Genomic DNA, 19588 nt, shown 5'->3' with positions numbered 1-19588 from the left:
GGTGCCGCTCCAAAGAAACTCAGGGAAAGTGGGCGCCGCCTCCAAAAAAAACTCAGGGAAAGTGGGTGCCAGCTATACATGCTCCAATTAAACAGCCATGACCAAAAAATATGGAGGCAACTAAAGCCCAATACGTACAGTGCAGAAACCAATAGTAGTCAGCACTTCCTACAAAACTAGATGACTGCGCATGTTCAGTAATGCAATGCAGAAGCCACACATTGGGGGCTTGCACTGCTGATGCACTTCCGCAGGTTCGCTTCTGGCTTACGTTGCTTCTGATGCGTTCACCTGCATACAGATCTAAACAGAGCGCCACCATCATTTACAATGACACGGTCAGATGACGGATTTGCACTGGGGCCCAGATGCTCTTCTTGTCCATTGCACTAAGATGATGACTGAAGAAACAACTGGTCATCCCAACATCAACTCGGAGGCCAAGATGTGATCAGCTCAGGGGCATGACATTATATAGCGCCATTTAATCTCATGGCTTGTGACGTCTGGGTCCCACGCACCTCTGGACTTACGCATTTTTCATGTTTTAGACTGAAATCATCTCCGTTTGACCACAGCTACGATTTTTCTAAGTTTCCTATAGCTCAAGACCTCTATGACTTGTTATGTTTTTGCATAGGATTACATGTGCTGTTACATAGGACTGCAAGGAATGCCTACTGCATTATATGTACTTAAAGTCATCATGATGTGTTATCTGTTGTATTACATGGGACTGCAGGGAGCATCCACTGCATTATCGGTGCTCAGTTATCAATGTACAGTACAGACCAAAAGTTTGGACACACCTTCTCATTCAAAGAGTTTTCTTTATTTTCATGACTATGAAAATTGTAGATTCACACTGAAGGCATCAAAACTATAAATTAACACATGTGGAATTATATACATAACAAACAAGTGTGAAACAACTGAAAATAGGTCATATTCTAGGTTCTTCAAAGTAGCCACCTATTGCTTTGATTACTGCTTTGCACACTCTTGGCATTCTCTTGATGAGCTTCAAGAGGTAGTCCCCTGAAATGGTTTTCACTTCACATGTGTGCCCTGTCAGGTTTAATAAGGGGGATTTCTTGCCTTATAAATGGGGTTGGGACCATCAGTTGCGTTGAGGAGAAGTCAGGTGGATACACAGCTGATAGTCCTACTGAATAGATTGTTAGAATTTGTATTATGGCAAGAAAAAATCAGCTAAGTAAAGAAAAACGAGTGGCCATCATTACTTTAAGAAATGAAGGTCAGTCAGTCAGCCGAAAAATTGGGAAAACTTTGAAAGTAAGGGCTATTTGACCATGAAGGAGAGTGATGGGGTGCTGCGCCAGATGGCTCCACAGTCCTCCTCCACAGTCACCGGACCTGAACCCAATCGAGATGGTTTGGGGTGAGCTGGACCGCAGAGTGAAGGCAAAAGGGCCAACAAGTGCTAAGCATCTCTGGGAACTCCTTCAAGACTGTTGGAAGACCATTTCAGGGGACTACCTCTTGAAGCTCATCAAGAGAATGCCAAGAGTGTGCAAAGCAGTAATCAAAGCAAAAGGTGGCTACTTTGAAGAACCTAGAATATGACATATTTTCAGTTGTTTCACACTTGTTTGTTATGTATATAATTCCACATGTGTTAATTCATAGTTTTGATGCCTTCATAGTCATGAAAATAAAGAAAACTCTTTGAATGAGAAGGTGTGTCCAAACTTTTGGTCTGTACTGTATGTTGTAATGAATTACATAGGACTGCAAACATCTGTGGTCATCATAATACAGAAGGACAACATTAGCTCTGCTACATCTGCTTGTCACTTTCCATTCCAGACATCTAGATCTTGATAGACTGGCAGACCTGTGATCGCCATCTCGGGTGAGGTGATTATACTGAGAGGCCAGTGCAACGCGGAGACGTTACCGCTATGAGATTACCAATCTCCTACGTTTTGAATGATTAAAGATGTCCGAGTCGTGCCGCAGTTTAGATTTAATCAGACAATTACTGTACAATCCGCTGCCCTGTTGTGTGACCTGCAGCTGAGTAATATGTAGGTCATGGAGAACGGAAATAAAATGAAAAGACAAGCTGGCAGTGGCAGGCGAGTGATCCCCGCAGCTGGCCGGGACTCCAGAGGTTACAGGATCTGTGCTCAAGAAAGCAGCAAAAACACGAGCAAGCAATCTATGTGCTTCTTATTGCTTGCTTCTTGCAGAATGTTCAGCTCCAACCGGTTAGTGGTCCTACACAGGTCAGATGCCCACATTGTGCCCCATAGACCAACAAAGACGAGCAGGTAGTGCCATTGGTCCCTGTACGCCAGCATATCCGTTCTTCATAAAGCTGGCTGTACACCTTATAGAGCGCGTATTCCTCCGACAGCTATTCCTGTCAATGACTTACATACACATCAGTGCTAAACCTGGCTCAGCATGGATGTGATTTCTATAAAAAATAGAGAAAACTGATGCCAGGCACCGCAGGAGGCAACTTATTGAGGCCTCACCCTGTGACGTCACATCCAACGGTCTCATGGCCTTTCTGCACCTCAGTCCCATTCAGGTGAGTAAGTATAGGCTGCAATAACAAGCACAGACGCTATCCAATGTACAGCAGTGTGCGTGGTATAATATGAGCAGTGATGGCCAGTTCGCAGTGTTCCCCGACGAACACATGCGATCTGCCATCTTTATTCCCAAGCCCGGCGATGCAGGGGTAAGTCCTTACCTGTGCCTGCGCCGGGAGCCGCTCTGAAACACATGCGGTCACCAGGAGCAGGCAGTTCTGAGAACAGCCTTCATCGGACTGTTCTCAGAACTGCCTGCTCCCGGTGACCGCATGTGTTTCAGAGCGGCTCGCGGCGCAGGCAAGGACTTACCTCTGCATCGCCGGGCTTGGGAATAAAGATGGCAGATCGCATGTGTTCGTCGGGGAACACTGCGAACTGGCCATCACTAATTATGAAGAGGCTGCAGCTCACAGACCCCACTGATTTCATATTGATGACTTATGCGAAGGCTAGGTCATCAATATTGGGGTTGTCCCACAAAAAAAAAATATATGTAATATTGTACAGTTTTTAAACCAGCACCACCACTAGCGCCACCTCCTGTTTGTTTTCTTTTCCTATTTCTTTGACCTGCTCACTGAGATGGCCACCCATGCTCAGTTTCATCCTTCAGCGATAGGGAGAGCGTGGACACGCCCTTTGAGCTGTGATAGGGAGAGCGTGGACACGCCCCCTGAGCTGCAGCAGAAAGGACACTCCCCTTGAGCTGTCAGCTTGATATAAATCTAGCAGAGCAATGAACGTGGAGATCTCTGGATCCATGTGAGGTGCAGGGCTGGTTCTAGCTTTGTTAGAAAGAGATTGTCATGTACAGTATGATCTCAGAGTTTAATTTTTACATTAATCATGAGGTAACCTCTTCCAGTCCTGGACAACCCCTTTAAGTCCCTTTCTTGAAAAAAAAACAAAAAACTATATTTTCTTTATATCCTTAGAAAACGCTTTTGTTCTTATGACAACACTTGACTCCCATACCTCCTGTACCTCCTGTTTAGGGAACTGCATTGAACTGTAAGCCATATTGGTAACACTGCAGCCATCTTAGCTGATTTGATGAAAACTGCGGTACTCACAATTCTTCCTGAAAAGCTAAAACTACGGTGACGTGGTCCTGAAAATGCTATGGCACTACATCATCATACACAATATGCTATATCTTATACTTTGCTCTCCTGAGTTCAGGCGATCCCTTCATTCTCAGGAACATAAGCCACCATCAGAGGAGGAGTCTTGCAGAGGCATCGTCCCCCATTTCCTACCGAGAACACATACGTGCTTGGCTGAACCAAGCACATATGTGTATGAGGGGATCAGAAGTGATAGCTTAGGTGTATAGCTGGCCTAACTAATGTACAAAGCCAGAGTGAAGCCAAAAATACTAGAACCAGCCTGCCAACGTCTAAGTCTCCTCTTACCTTCCATGGCGTACTTCATGTCCTGGGAGAAGAGGTTCCACATGACTTCTGCGCTGACCTTGCCCACACTCAGCTCCTGAGGAAATCTTCATGAAAGAAAGCAGAGATTTGATTCAGAGATCAGATGTACAGAAGGAATGCACACAGCTGGCACAGATTACAGGACGACTACCCAGAGCTGGGTAGTCCAGTCACGACTAGGTTACCTTACAATCAATGGTGTTAGATAAGGGCTCCTAGGTCTCATTGGGAAATCCTATGACACAATGCATTGGCCCTAGATAACTTTCTGACAACCATTTATTACATACTTATCCATCCCTGTGCATGGAAGAAAAGTATGTCGGTGAGGAAGCATGCAACAAGCGCCACTCTGCATGCACTGCCGAATCTATACCCAGTATTCCTAATAAACTCAGACAGGGGGTGCAACAAGTTATCACGTCTACTAGCTCCTCCATAATCAGCCAAGAGAATTAAGACAGACAATCTCTATACTATGTGATACTATAGGGCACCCCCAATTTCAGACTTTGCAGCAATGGCAGCAAAGTGACCACATGGATTTATCTTACATGAATAAGGTGCAGTCCACAGAAATAACATCTCAGCAAACACTGCCAGACACTGATCATCATGTAATATAATCAGCAGGACATAGTCATATTTATTACCTACATGCACTGCATGACTGAACATGGTATCACATTCAACATCCAGCTTCTAAATATCTAGTTTTATGGCTGGAGCAAAGCGGGGGGAAACAAACTCCATTGGGGGCTGTACAACATTGGTCAAAGCTTTGCGGCTACTTATTATAGATATATATTTTTTTAAATGATTTGAATTATTTTCATTAATTTTTATATATTTATTTTATACATTATATTTACTTTTTAGTTTCATCATTTTATTGCATTTTTATTTTATTTATTTTAGTTTAGTTACTTTGTTTATTTTTCTTCTTAAATTTTTATCTAATTTTACTTATTAAAGTTTACACCATTTTTATTTTATATAATTTTATTATATTTTGAATTTTTATTTTAATTATTTTTTAGATGGATTTTATATATTAAATGTATGTTTAACCATCTTGTATTTATTTTTATATTATTGATTTCAGTTTATATATTTTAGCTCATTTTTATTTCAATTTTTATTTATTTAACTTTATATTTATTTAATTTTATATATTTCTTTTATATGTTTATGTATTTTATTATTTTATGTATTTTATTTCAGGAATTGGTTTATTTTGGGAGAGATCACAAATGGAAAGTTACATAATGAAAGGAGCAGAGTGTCCAGCAGCACTGAGTATTTCAGGAGAGAAGTCTGCTGATCTTGTGAGAAATTACGGACAGAGTTACATAGCAGAAGGAGCAGGATGTCACATTGCACAGAGTATTTTAGGAGAGGAGTGTGCAGATCTTGAGAGGTTACAAACAGAGTTACAAAATGAAAGGAGCAGGGTGTCCAGCAGCACTGAGTATTTCAGGAAAGGAGAGTGCTGATCTTGAAAGAGGAGTAGTGTGTTGCATAAAGGCCTGTGTCTGATAGGGTAAGTGACCTATCAACTGATAGGATACTAGTGACGACATGAACGCAGCAGTGTCAATGTGAAGAAGGAAAATGAGACAAAGAGGAGACCCAAAGCAGTACAGAGTATTTTAGGAGATGACTTACATACTGAATATCCAGACTGATAGAACTAATATTGTAAAACAATGGAAACCATGTTTACAGTAAATTAGTAACAAAGCGATTACCCATATGAATTCTAGAAGGGCTGACATCTTGGCGGTAATACATTTCTCAATTGCCGGGCAGCACCTCATACACCGCACTGGCCTCCTGCGCTGTGCGGCAAGCATGCAAGAAACTACGGCAGTCGGCTGGCAGGCATATATACGAGAAGCACTCTCCCTCACTCACCCCATGTCAGGATGCTTTTAAGTAAGATCTGGCACCTCGGCCGACGTCACTTATACAACAAGAGACAGAGCAGACAGGGAGACAGACTGACAGGAGATGACACCTCTACAAAGCACAGAAGGATTAGAGAGAGAACAATAGGCAGGCGCACAGCAGCGGGGTGACTGGGGGGGATCTGCTTACTGGTTGAGTACAGGGGTGTAGGCGTTCTTGTCCTCCTCAATGATCGATACGATCAGGGTGATCAGCTTGGGCCAGAAGTCCAGGTTCTTATTACAAGGTCCTTGCTCCTCCGGAGGTAAATCCTGCTTCTTGTTCTGGGGAAGCACAAATGAGTTAAAGGGACCCAGACATAAGGAGAGCAGTCAGTACACTTACAAGGGGCGCTTATATTGTAGAGAAAGTGCATATATATATATATATATATATATATCTCTATTATACATATATATATATATATACACATATACACAACACACACGTGATGTTAGTCTCTTTCTCCAGACCTGTCAATGTCTCTCCATACAAACCCAGGATGTGTCAAATCCGATCTCTCGTAGGGCCGCAGTCTCCAACTCAGCCTACAAGCCTTACATAGTATCTGGGTCCTCAGACCCCTTGAACTTCATTTTGGCTTCAGCATGACACAGAAATAAAAGAAGCAAGCAGAAGCACACAACGAGCAGGAATGGCCATGCTTTCACTAAGGAGTGCTGGGAAATGTAAGTCACCGAGGAGAAAGGTCCTGGCAGTGACTACCTAGACATGTCTTATTACAATGTCTGAAGAAGTCTGTGCTACTTGTAGGCTCAAATTCTCAGGTAAAGGGCCCTTTACACTGCTCAATGTTTGGGTAGATAATCTGCCGGTGTAAGGGTATGGTTCACCGTGTAATAGGATAGTTTGTGCATTCACCTAATGATAGTTTCACACTATCATTTACAGATCTGGTAGGCTGTTCCGGCCAGACGCTCCCGGAATTCCATCTGGCTTCATTAACTATAATGGGGTCCGGCTGCAACCCGGTAAATATGCAGAGAATCGCCAGACACATAACGCTATGTGTTTCGGTTTGTGTCAGTCTGTTTCCCGCCATTCTATGCCGAAACAGCCTAAATCATTGTTTTCCGGCAGCAGATGGTGCCGTCTAAACAGGCTCCTCTGCCAGCAAACAATGATTCTGTATGGGGACGATCAATGGCATTAGTGATCGTTCCTCCTCATACTGTGGAGGAGATCGCTGCATACAAATGTGTCTCTGACAATCGCCTGCTCGTCAGTGGAGGAAAGGAACACTTCCTTCCCAAGGAAAGTCTGCTTCAATTGTTGGCTGGAATTGTACCTTAAAGGGGTTGTCTCATCAAATTTTGCACTTTTCAAACCAGTACCTGGATCTGAATAGTTTTGTAATTGCATGTCATTAAAAATGTATTATAGCTATTGAGTTATTCAATAAAATGTATCTGTACAGCGCCACCTGCTGTATGTTTTTTCTCTTATACTGTATATTTCTTTGACCTGCTCACTGAGGTGGCCACACATGCTCAGTTTCATCCTTCAACTGCCTCCTGAGCTGCGATAGGTAGAGCGTGGACACGCCCCCTGAGCTGCAGCAGGAAAGACACTCCTCTTGAGATTTTAGCTTGATATAAATCTAGCAGAGCAATGAATCAGGAGATCTCTGGACCCATGTGAGGTACAGGGCTGGTTCTAGATTTGTTAGAAAGAGAATGTCATGTACTATATGATGTCTGGTTTACATTTTTTACATTAGTCATGGGATAACCCCTTTAAGACAAACTTCCTAAATCTGCATTAATCCTGCCGGATTGAGCTTTTGTACTTCCATGTTTGATACGTGTTGTAGCAACTTGATGAAGATTTTGGTGCCAATTTGCTGCCGCAGAGGAGCTTTCATAGCTTTCATGGTATACTCACCGGATCTGTCTGGTACTCCCGGCTGTACAGCTCATGGCAATTGTTGAAGATGTACTCATACGTGGAGTTCAGGCAGGCTTTTACGCAGTCTCTGACCACCTGGCTGGCACGTGGGGGGCTCTGCAGCTCTTGTACCTGTCAGATCAGTGTAAGGTTATTATCAGCCAGAGGACATTAAAATCAAGCATTTTTAATTCGGGGAACCAGCTATGGCTGTGATTTGATGGCTGCTATTTCACAGTGTTCCAGCGGCAGCAACTGCATCCCAGCTCGATTATTAAAGGGGTTCTCCGGGCTTTCAATATTGACAACTTATCCTCGGGATAGGTCCTCAAAATCAGATTGGTGGGGGTCCGACACCCAGCACCCCCGCCAATCAGCTGTATGAGGAGATGGAAAGAGCAGTGTGCACGGGCCGTCTTCCTTCTCACCGCTGTATGTCTATGGCAAAGCAGCAGCAAGCAGGAAGAGAGAAGAGAGAACCCCTTTAAGGTGATATCAGGAGTCTATGACCTGAGGCACTTAGCTGTGTACTTCAGTAACAAATTTTCAATAGGTCCAGTGCCTTGGAATTTAAAATAAAACATAACTTTTATTTACATGAATAAAAATACTCCATGGTGTCCTCGGGAGGGGGAGGGGGGGGAGTTGGGGGACACGTGTTTTGCGCACATTGCGCTTCATCAACTCTAGCGAGGACATTCTCCAGGGGAAATAAATAAAAAAAAACTGACCAATGGAGTGGAAAGTAAATTCGATGCATCACCGCCCGTCTCTTGTTTTTTACATTTCCCCTGGAGAATGTCCTCACTAGGGCTTGATGAAGCTTGATTTGCGCGAAACGCGTGTCCCCCAACCCGACCCCCCCCCCCCCAAGGACACCATGGAGTATTTTTATTCATGCAAATAAAAGTTATGTTTTATTTTAAATTAGGCGCTGGATCTATTGAAAATTTGTTACTAAAGTCTCTCATGACCCCAGATCTGAGGGATTCACCCGTGCTCCCTCTTCATATTATGGGAGTGTCTGGATTACGCAAATTTAGGGTGAGCTTACTCAGCTGTGTATTTCAGTTCCAGGCATGACCTAAACAGGGGTCCAGGGGGCAATGCGGGCATTTTCACTGACAGAGCACACTGGTGGCACACAAGGCCGTTGGTTCCTACAATCTTCACTTACACACAGAAATCTTAGTTCTCACTTCTATAAGTTCATGCAGAGTGGTGGAGAAGACCAGGCCGACCTGCAGTCTTATAATTCCCGCCTGTCAATAATCACCAATCTGATATCTTTATTACTCCAGAGCCTGTTATTCCAGTAAATAAGGGCAGGAGAGGGAAGCGCGGTGCCAGTCCTGCATGCCAGCTAAATGCTGGGTGACATATCCAGTGTTGTCAGACAGATGCAAGCTGATTCCTGCTCCCTCGCAGTTCTGCTCGTCACATCCAGATTAGTGTCCCGAAATGACAGCCCTGATCACTCGTATCCGCGCTGCCCATGAGCTGTGGATGAGCGTCAAGCAGGGGGTGAGGGGAACACTGGGCAGAACAAGGCAAAGCACCTAGCAGGGGGGTAAGGAATAAACGTGCCCCTATATACTTTGTTCTGTACAATGCAACACAGTGGGGGTCATTTACAAACATTTTTACACCAGAATTTGGTTAAAAAAAAAGTTGCAAGACCTATTTCGCGACTTTTTAAACACCTGTGCGGCAAGTTGCACAGACCTTTATATGCCATTTTTGTTGCTCTGGAGTGAAGAAGGAGTGGAGGGGGCATCTGCGCCGACAAGTTTACTAACATTTACTCCTGGAAAAAGGCTGAAATGTTGGCAAAAACTACTTCAGTATGGCGCACGCCTCATTATAAATTAAACATATCCTTCAGCAGCACAGGGGGGAATCAAAGACCAGCGTAAAACAGCGGTTTTGTAAATGACCCCCAAGTATGTCAGAAGGTCTCAGGAGGTAATGATGCTGATAAATTCCAATTAGCACCTCTGGATGTGGAAAATCACACCGACAGGCTGTGTCACGGGGCCACACCACAGTTCTTACAATTGTAAAAAAGTGTTGAGTGATAAAAACACAAATGTAAAAGGGACGCTCCCCAAAAATGGTCACAGGGGACACAGACGAGCGCAGACTCTGCTATATACCCTCTAGCAGCAATTTAAAATTTCACATAAATGGGTTACATGGGTTGTTTTTTCATGACTTTTCTCATATAAATGACTGGCTCAGTGTAATTCAGTAGATTTAATTATAATATACAGTGAGGAACAGAAGTATTTGAACACCCTACGATTTTGCAAGTTCTCCCACTTAGAAATCATGGAGGGGTCTGAAATTCACATTGTAGGTGCATTCCCACTCTGAGAGACAGAATAAAAAAAATATATAAAAATAAGCAAATCACATTGTATGATTTTTAAAGAATTTATTTGTCTTGCACTGCTGAACATAAGTATTTGAACACCTGAGAAACAGCAAGAATTCTGGCTCTCAAAGACCTGTTACTGTGCCTTTAAAAAGTCCACCTCTACTCCACTCATTAATCTAACTTAGTAGCACCTGTCTGAGCTCTTTAAAGACACCTGTCCACCCCACAGTCAGTCAGACGCCAACTACTACCATGGGCAAGACCAAAGAGCTGTCAAAAGACACCAGAGACAAAATTGTGGACCTCCACAAGGCTGGAGAGGGCTATGTGGCAATTGCCAAGCAGCTTGGTGAAAATAGATCAACTGTTGGAGCAATTATTAGAAAATGGAAGAGGCTAAAGACGACTGTCAGTCTCCCTCGGACTGGGGCTCCATGCAAGATCTCACCTCGTGGGGTATCACTGATGATAAGAAAGGTGAGGAATCAGCCCAGAACTACAAGGGAGGAGCTGGTCAATGACATGAAGAGAGCTGGGAGCAAAATTTCAAAGGTCACTCTCGGTAGAACACTCTGCCTTAATGGTTTCAAATCATGCATTGCACGGAAGGTTCCCCTGCTCAAGTCATCACATGTCCAGGCCCGTCTGAAGTTTGCCAATGACCATCTAGATGATCCAGAGGAGGCATGGGAGAAAGTCACGTGGTCAGATGAGACCAAAGTAGAACTTTTTTGGTCTAAACTTCACTCGTCGTGTTTGGAGGAAAAAGAAGGATGAGTTGCATCCCAAGAACACCATCCCTACTGTGAAGCATGGGGGGGGGGGTAACATCATGCTTTGGGGGTGCTTTTCTGCAAAGGGGACTGCACTGTATTAAGAAGAGGATGAATGGGGCCATTTATTGTGAGATTCCCTCAGTCAGAGCTGGGTCTTCCAACATGACAATGACCCAAAGCACACAGCCAGGATAACCAAGGAGTGGCTCCATAAGAGGCATATCAAGGTTCTGGAGTGGCCTAACTAGTCTCCAGACCTAAATCCCATAGAACATATTTGGAGGGAGCTGAAACTCCGTGTTGCTCAGCGACAGCCCCGAAACCTGACCGATCTAGAGGAGATCTGTGTGGAGGAGTGGGCCACAATCCCTGTTGCAGTGTGTGCAAACCTGGTCAAGAACTACAGGAAACGTTTGACCTCTGCAATTGCAAACAAAGGCTTCTGTACCAAATATTAACACTGATTTTCTCAGGTGTTCAAATACTTGTGTTCAGCAGTGCAAGACAAATACTTTTTTTTTTTTTTTAAATCATACAATGTCATTTCCTGAAATTTTTATTTTATTCGGTCTCTCAGAGTGGGAATGCACCTACAATGTGAATTTCAGACCCCTCCATGATTTCTAAGTGGGAGAACTTGCAAAATCGCATGGTGTTCAAATACTTCTGTTCCTCACTGTAAAACATAAATACAGAATAAAATACAATAAAATACAAATAACCACCCTCAATGTGCAGTCACGACTCCCTTTAATAGCTGTATAGCGGAGCTCTTTATCTGCTAATTATCAAGTAATATTTTATATACAGTATACGTTATATATAGTGTTGAGCGAATCGAAGCTAATGAAGTGAAATTCTAATCGAATTTCAAGAAATATTTGATTCACCATGAATCCAAATTTCTTGGCACTTCGTGGTAACGAATCAATTTTTCCTGAAATGGCGGTCCTCAATGAGGTCATCATATCTGACCAGCGTGATGACGTCATCATGTCAACGTGTGTGAAATTTTTTCATGTTTTCTTTAAAGGGCACCTGTTAGCAGATTTGTACTTATGACACCGACCGACGTGTTGTATGTGCACTTGGCAGCTGAAGGCATCTGTGTTGGTCCCATGTTCACGTGTCCGCATTGCTGAAAATAATGATGTTTTAATATATGCAGATGAGCCTCTAGGAGCAACGGGGGCATTACCATTACACCTAGAGGCTCAGCTCTGTCTGCATCTGACACGTCCTCTGCACTTTGATAGGGCCACGAAATGTAAGCGTGATCACGCCTGGGCCTGACTTCTCCTAAAGTCAAAGTGCAGAGGGTGCGGAAGTTGCAGAAAGAGCAGAGCCTCTAGGTGTAATGGCAACGCCCCCGTTGCTCCTAGAGGCTCATTTGCATATATTAAAACATCATTTTTCTCAGCAACGCGGACACATATGAACATGGGACCAACAAAGATGCCTTCCACTGCCAAGTGCACATGTAATAGGTCAGCCAGTGTCATAGGTAAAAATCTGCTGACAGATGGCTTTTAATCAAGATGGCCACGATGGCCTGTCTGCGATCAAATGGATGAGGGGAGTATGCATATTTTTTTTTAACCCGGGCTTTAAAGATGGGGGGCGGCGTAATCACCGTTCCGCGTCATTGCACCCGCTTCATATAATGGAATGCGATTCGCAACTAAGTTCTTCGTAACATCCGAATTTCTCGTCGAAGTTCGCAGAAGCAGCTGAATCGAACTTTTGAAAACTTTTCTCATCACTAGTTATATATACCACCTACCGTATATACACAATATTACTTGATACTCAGATGATAAATCTGAAAGCTCCGCTATACAGCTATTTATGGGGACCGTGACTGCGCATTAGGATGATTATTTGTATTTTATGTTTTTATGTTTTATATTATATTTATATTAAGTCAATCTGTCAATTACATTTATATGAAAAAAGTGATAAAAAAAAAAACAACCCATGTAAGGCTACATTCACACGGCGATGTGAATGGAGCCTATAGAAAGGGTCTTTTGGTGACTAAAACGGATCCCCTGGATAGGAGTATAATGGATAACTGATTAGTGGGGGTTAGACGACTGGGGTCCCCTGCGATCCCGAGAACGGGGTTCCTATACCCCAGTCATGATGGAGAGGCAGGTTCTGCGTGGGCCCTGCTGCTCCATGCCCATTCACCCTGTTTGCAGTCTGAGGACACACCAGTCATCATCCTACGTTTCTGCACAGAAGAAGCTGAGAAAGGTACTGCATGTGTGTACTACTGACATCAAACATCCCTGGTGTGTCAATCAGGTTCAAATGGGAGTGATAACAGCAGGACTCCTCATCCCTCCGGCACCGCCCACATGACTCCTGCTAAGCCATTTACACATAGGGCATGATGGCTTATAAATTCTCTCTCCCCCTCACAGTAATCAGGGCAATGTCTAGAAAGGCATCTATAGCATGGTGGTGGACTCAAAGACGAAACTCTGGTGGCAGACTCCCTTTAAGCATCCCTTTAACTGGAGCTGCCGCTGGCAAATGTTAATATACACAAGCTGATGAGAACAAGAACAAGGCCATAAATGGTGCCGGGTGGACCCTGAAGAGCAGAATTCTGCTTGTAGCTGGTAATAATGAGGGACTACTACAAAGTGCAGCACATTTTCTGAGGCTTCTTCTAATCAGGGTCCATCGGTTGATCTCCGACGATCACTCACCTTCATACGGAAGAATGTGATGCTGGTGAGTAAATCCACCGTAGACTTCAGATCCTGCAGTCTGTCCGGGCTGCTGGCTGGGAAGTTATTCTAGGACAAGGTGAGAGCAGACAGGTTATCACATCTACAGCACCGTGGTCACCACACAACAAGCATCTGGAGGTAACAGGAAAATACTTCAAGCATCTCCTCTAGGCAGCAGAGTTTTTTTGTTCTTAAGGGTATGTACACTTTTGAAATCTATTTGAAAATGGTCTGGATGAAATATCTGCTACCGTTTTGTGCATACAGCTCCTATGCAGATCCGCACAGCGAGTAAGACATCATGTCATCAAACATATTTTTGGTATCGCTTAATTAATTATACACTTTTTTTCTTTTTGTTTTTGCCTTGACTGATGCAGCATTAGAATACCCTATTGAAGCATAGGAAGGTCTCCGCTCTCGAAAACCCTCCTCTGACCCATTCAGGAGAAAACATTCTTCTTGCTGCCACTAGGGGCACTCATTACATACCGATTATTGAGTTCAAAGCCCGCCTTATAATTCAATATGCAGGGAGCTCCCCCTAGTGGTGGCTGCAGTGAGAATTGATCATGTAATTCTACAGCAGTGTATCAAAAAAATAGAACTCAATGGGGAGATCTCTGCATCCATGTAAAGTACTGGGCCGGTTCTAGCTTTGTTAGAAGGAGAATGTTAGGTACTATACAATGCATTTAATCAGAGCGGAGGTCCTTCCATTCTCAGGATTGGTGGGGGTCCCAGAGGTTGGACCCCACTGATCATGAAACTATAGCATATCCTATGAGTTGGAATAGGTGTTATCACAAAGCAACTGATCAGTCAACATTGACATAACCCAGATACAAGTCAGTGGAGGAAATTCATTGCCCCAGGCTGCCGCTACAGCGCAGACAGGATTATTCTCACCGGTGGGAATCCTAATCTCAGACTACTGACCGTTAATAAGTTATAATAGTCTAAATACCCTGTAGAGGGCGCTGTCCTGGTGCCACATACATTGTATGTAACAGGAACTGCAGCATCACAAGTGAAACATCTCTTACTGGCGTGAAAATGAAACCTGGAAACATAGAGAGCAGATGGCGAATGTTTCATTATTTAACACTCAGACAGCTTGGTGGAAGCCGTGTGTGCGCCCCGTGCCAACATTTATCCAAATACCCGCCGCAGCATTGGTGGCGACGAGACATAGCAGGGACACAGCGGCCAAGTAGGACGCTGACAACCACCACCTGCTGACAACGTTCTGCCTCCAGCTGTGGAGACGATGGTTACAGGCACCCCGGACACAGGATTTGTGTAAAACCATCAAAGGCACAGATGGCGAGAAATTCCAGTGCAGATCAAGTAGCTGATGGATGAGACGAGAAGAGCGGTGACCTGAGTAACCCTTCAATCACCAAACTCTGCCCCCGTCAGCTACAAATAGAAGACACCAGAGGAGGCAGCGATGCCAGGTTTAGCATGGTGGGCAGGAGGTGCCAGGAGAAAAGGCAGCGAGTTTCAACACACTGAAACTAATCTCACATTCAACTCTATGAGGATGCATCACTCATGCCAACAAACCAACAGATATGCAGTCCTATGTAATGCCACAGATATGCAGTCCTATGTAACGCTAACTTACTGGATTTATGACAGTCACCAGGTAATCTGATGTAGGAAAAATGGGTACACCGTAGGGGGCAGTATAAAATACGGGGGAAAAAACGTACTCACTTTTCAAGTGACCAGTCGCTTTGTTCCCCTCTGGTCCCGCAGCAATGACATCATGTCCACTGTTCACATGACCGATGCTACCAATCACTGGTCTCAGTGGTCACATATCATTCATACAAATATGAACCCTGTGATTGGCTGCAGTGGTAATATAGAAACAATGGATGACTGATGTCACTGCTGCAGGCGAGTAAAGGTTTTTCTGACATTTTATACTGCCCATTTTCCAAAAATCTTGGAAAATCCCAATCCCAGTAAAATAGAAACTTAGTCTGTGCTCCGGCGTGATGTGCAGTCCCTATTCTGAACAGCACTTGTCTTCAGTTCTTAGGACAGGAGACAGCTGTCTGACATCTACGTTTGTCAGCCATAATAGCTCCAATAGGACTGCCTTTCTGCCACCCAAATGACCACTTCTTAAAGGGGTTGTCCAGGAGGGAAACATTTTAGAAAGGGCTCAGAGTGGATAAAAATTACAAATAAAAGAGGCGGTACCCTCTCAGATACCCGCTGTTTCTGTTCCAGCACTTGTCAGATAGATCCCTGCTAGACTTTGCTTCCTGGTCCAGTCTCGACACACAGGAAACGCCTGGAGATGGCTCTTCAGCCAATCCCTGGTTGAGGAGGGTCACCGCTTTGGCCAGTGATTGGCCGAGCAAGTATCTCCAGGCATTTCCTGTGTGTTGAGACTGAACCAGGAAGCAGACGCATGATGTCTGGCCAAGTGCTGGGGATCGGTGAGGTCCATCACAGTGAGAGAAGCTTGGATACTGGAAAGGCCAATGCAGTGGTGACATCAGTGAGGGAGCAGGCAGCTAACTTCTCCTTCTATAGGGGTTCTAAATAAGTCAATATAGCTGCTGTCTGGCACATAAGAAAACTAAGTGCTGAGGTTGACAGTTGTACTGTCCACCCTGAGACACAGATCCTGAATCTATAACAATACTAGCAGAAGGACCCGGCTTCGCACGGGTATATTTCATTCAATGTTTGTGTGTGTCGTTAAAAGATATTGACAGTATCCCCCATAACAGTGACCTCTACAGCACCCGCCCCTTTAACAGTGAACTCCACAGTCCCCCCAACTTTAAAATGGGACCTCCACAGCAGCCCATCCCCTTAACTTTGCCCTTAACAGCAGCCCACCCCTTTAACAGTGAGTTTCCCAGAACCCCACTCACTTGACAGTGTTCTCCTCAGGGGCCCAGCACCTTAACAGTGACCTCCACATACCCCGCTCCCTTGAAAGTGACCTCACAGTACCCTGCTGCCTTAACAGTGACCTTCACAGCCGTTGCCTCTTATATAGTGACCTCCACAGTTTTCGTCCCTTTTAACAGTGACTTCCACAGAGGCCTGCCCCCTTAACAGTGACCTCCACAGTGCTCGCCCATTTAACAGTGACCTCCACAGTGCCCGCCCCCTTTAACAGTGACCTCCACAGTGCCCGTCCCCTTTAACAGTGACCTCCACAGTGCCCGCCCCCTTTAACAGTGACCTCCACAGTGCCCGCCCCTTTAACAGTGATCTCCACAGTGTCCGCCGCTTTAACAGTGACCTCCACAGTGCCGGCCCCTTTAACAGTGACCTCCACAGTGCCTGCCCCTTTAACAGTGACCTCCACAGTGCCTGCCCCTTTAACAGTGACCTCCACAGTGCCCGCCCCCTTTAACAGTGACCTCCACAGTGCCCGCCCCCTTTAACAGTGACCTCCACAGTGCCTGCCCCCTTTAACAGTGACCGCCATAGTGCCCGCCCCTTTAACAGTGACCTCGGCTGCGCCCTTCCCCTTTAATGCTAGGGCTACATGACGAATATGTCGCGCAACATTTTGTCTCAATTTTTATAATGATAGGCTATGGTGTCGCACTGCAAAAAACTGACGCGTCACAGTCGCAGCAGGTCACATGTCGCAGTGCAACACCATAGACTATCATTATAAAAATTGTCGCGTGACACATGTTGTCGTGTAGCCCTAGCCTAAAGCTAACCTAGAGCAGTGAAGAACAATGGCTGGGTTGTTATGGAAACCTGGATTAAAACTGTGTATGTGGAGACTAAGGACCTGCGAGCTTCTATTGGCTGATAAGGGTCATGTGACCGTGTGTATGGCAGTTGGGATATGAAGAGAAAGGCTGGCAGGCTTGTATTAGCTAATGCAGCTCATTTTTTGGGAATATCTCAGGAACGGTACGTCCTAGAGAGCTGTGACCCCACAAGATTTATTTCCAGGTAGCAAGGAATGTGTATACCAAGTTTCGTTAAAATCGATGGTTGCGTTTTTGAGTGATCGCGGAACATACTGTACATACATGCGTCCTTTATATACATAGATTCTGCGCTGTGTATGAAGCAACGTTCAGGATTTGCACTGGATTTTACAACAGCTTTTAATCCACCCCAATCCCCAAAAGTCAGGATCAGCATCTCTGTGGCTCCCATACAGTAATATAAGGCCTATGGAACGAGCGAGTTAACAGGATTTTGAGTTATGCAGAGAATTATCAGTGTGTCTGCTGCGAGTACCAGTGTGTGGAGGGCGATCCTGTAAATGGAGCTAGGTGCTATGTCCTCTGGGCTCGGGAGCAGCAATGTTCACATCACTAACCTGCAATCCTGTACAGACGACAAACACGGTAAGGAAACAGCCGCCTTAGGCCCATTGCATGTGACTGGTCGGCAAAACACGGATACCGGCCGCGTGCTCCCCGCACATCCTGCACTATTGTAGAAATGCCTATTCTTGTCGACAATACGGAGAAGAACAGGACATGTTCTATATGCTTTGCGGAGACGCGTTCTGGACAGCTGTTCACATCTTTTGCGGCCCCACAGAATACACAATACATCTGATACACAAAAAATAAATGAGGATCGGATGCAGACAATATAACACTGTCGTGTGCATGAGCCTGAAGAGGAACTCCTATTTATTTCTAAGGATGGTTCCATGGACTTGGCCTCCTCCACCTTGACAGTAGAGCCGGAAACAATTTGCACCTTCATATACCCGACTTTTATGCTTCAGTACTTATGGTAATAAATGCAGGTTTTAGGTGACACAGATCTGATGAAGCCGCAAAATCCATCACTGCTTCAACAGTGGCTTCTGTATGGCTGAACATGAGCATATGACTGATCAGAAACGCAGATGGAACAGATGGTGCTGATCCCATGTTGGAGAAGGAAGGTGATCCTGCGGCCAAGGCCCATCAGCCTACGAACCCAAACTACAGAGGTGGATTACTATCCCCACTGAAGACAGACAAGCACTCAAGATTATCCTCAATGATCCCTTCAACAAGGCCATTGTGTATTTTGGAGGGCAGCCAACTTTACAGTAATACTTTTTTCATTCAGCCATTACCCTTTATTGGGACCTCCAGATCAACCACTATGACCCTCCCCCATACATAGCACTGAAGACAGTGGTGGTGAACCTATGACACGAGTGCAGAGGGGGTCCGCAGCTCTGTGTGGGCTACACATATTTACTAATGAGCACTTCTAGTCGGGGCATTATTAATTCTGTGGACCACTAATGGGACATTTTAATACTAGGGGGCGCCAACGGGGGCATTCATTTTACTGGGGCCTGTGATAAGCCACATCCCCACAGCTTAAAGAGGTTTTCCCATCTCAGACAATGGGGGCATATCGCTAGGATATTCCCCCATTGTCTGATAGGTGTGGGTCCCACACCTACAAGAGAACGGAGTGGGCAAATAAACGGAGGGCGCACTGCGCATGCGCAGCCACCCTCCATTCATTTCTATGGGGCCGGCGAAAATAGCTGAGCAGTGGCTCGGCTATTGCCATCTGCCCCATCACTTCTATGCAGCGCTTGGTGGTGGACGGACCCCGGGAAATCCGTGTTCCTCCAGCCACAGCGCTCCCCGCTTCGTTCTCGTTGTAGGTTCTGGTCCCACATCTATCAGACAATGGGGGCATATCCTAGCGATATGCCCCCATTGTCTGAGATGGGAATACCCCTTTAACTTTTCAGTATTCAGGTTAAATTGCAGTGTTGGCACTTTGCAATAAATATGTGGGTTTTGGGTTGCAGTTTGGGCACTCGCTCTCTAAAAGATTCGCCTTCACT

At 44.9% G+C, this 19588-nt stretch overlaps 1 protein-coding gene across 3 annotated transcripts in view; it reads right to left on the bottom strand.

Moving 5' to 3' along the window:
- Positions 1–19588, bottom strand: part of UNC13B (unc-13 homolog B) — a 369265-nt gene that overhangs the window by 28577 nt on the left and 321100 nt on the right. For all 3 annotated transcript variants that reach the window (XM_040421204.1, XM_040421203.1, XM_040421202.1), the window contains 4 exons: positions 13741–13830; positions 7862–7996; positions 6107–6240; positions 3986–4071 (listed from right to left, as the gene is read on the bottom strand). In XM_040421204.1, the coding sequence (XP_040277138.1) occupies positions 3986–4071; positions 6107–6240; positions 7862–7996; positions 13741–13830 (445 nt within the window). The remainder of the gene's footprint in view (positions 1–3985; positions 4072–6106; positions 6241–7861; positions 7997–13740; positions 13831–19588) is intronic.

The sequence above is a fragment of the Bufo bufo genome, chromosome 2, assembly GCF_905171765.1.
Source record: "Bufo bufo chromosome 2, aBufBuf1.1, whole genome shotgun sequence".
NCBI lineage: Eukaryota > Metazoa > Chordata > Amphibia > Anura > Bufonidae > Bufo > Bufo bufo.
Note: the sequence above shows the minus strand (reverse complement) of the source record. Positions and strands in the feature narration are given on the sequence as shown.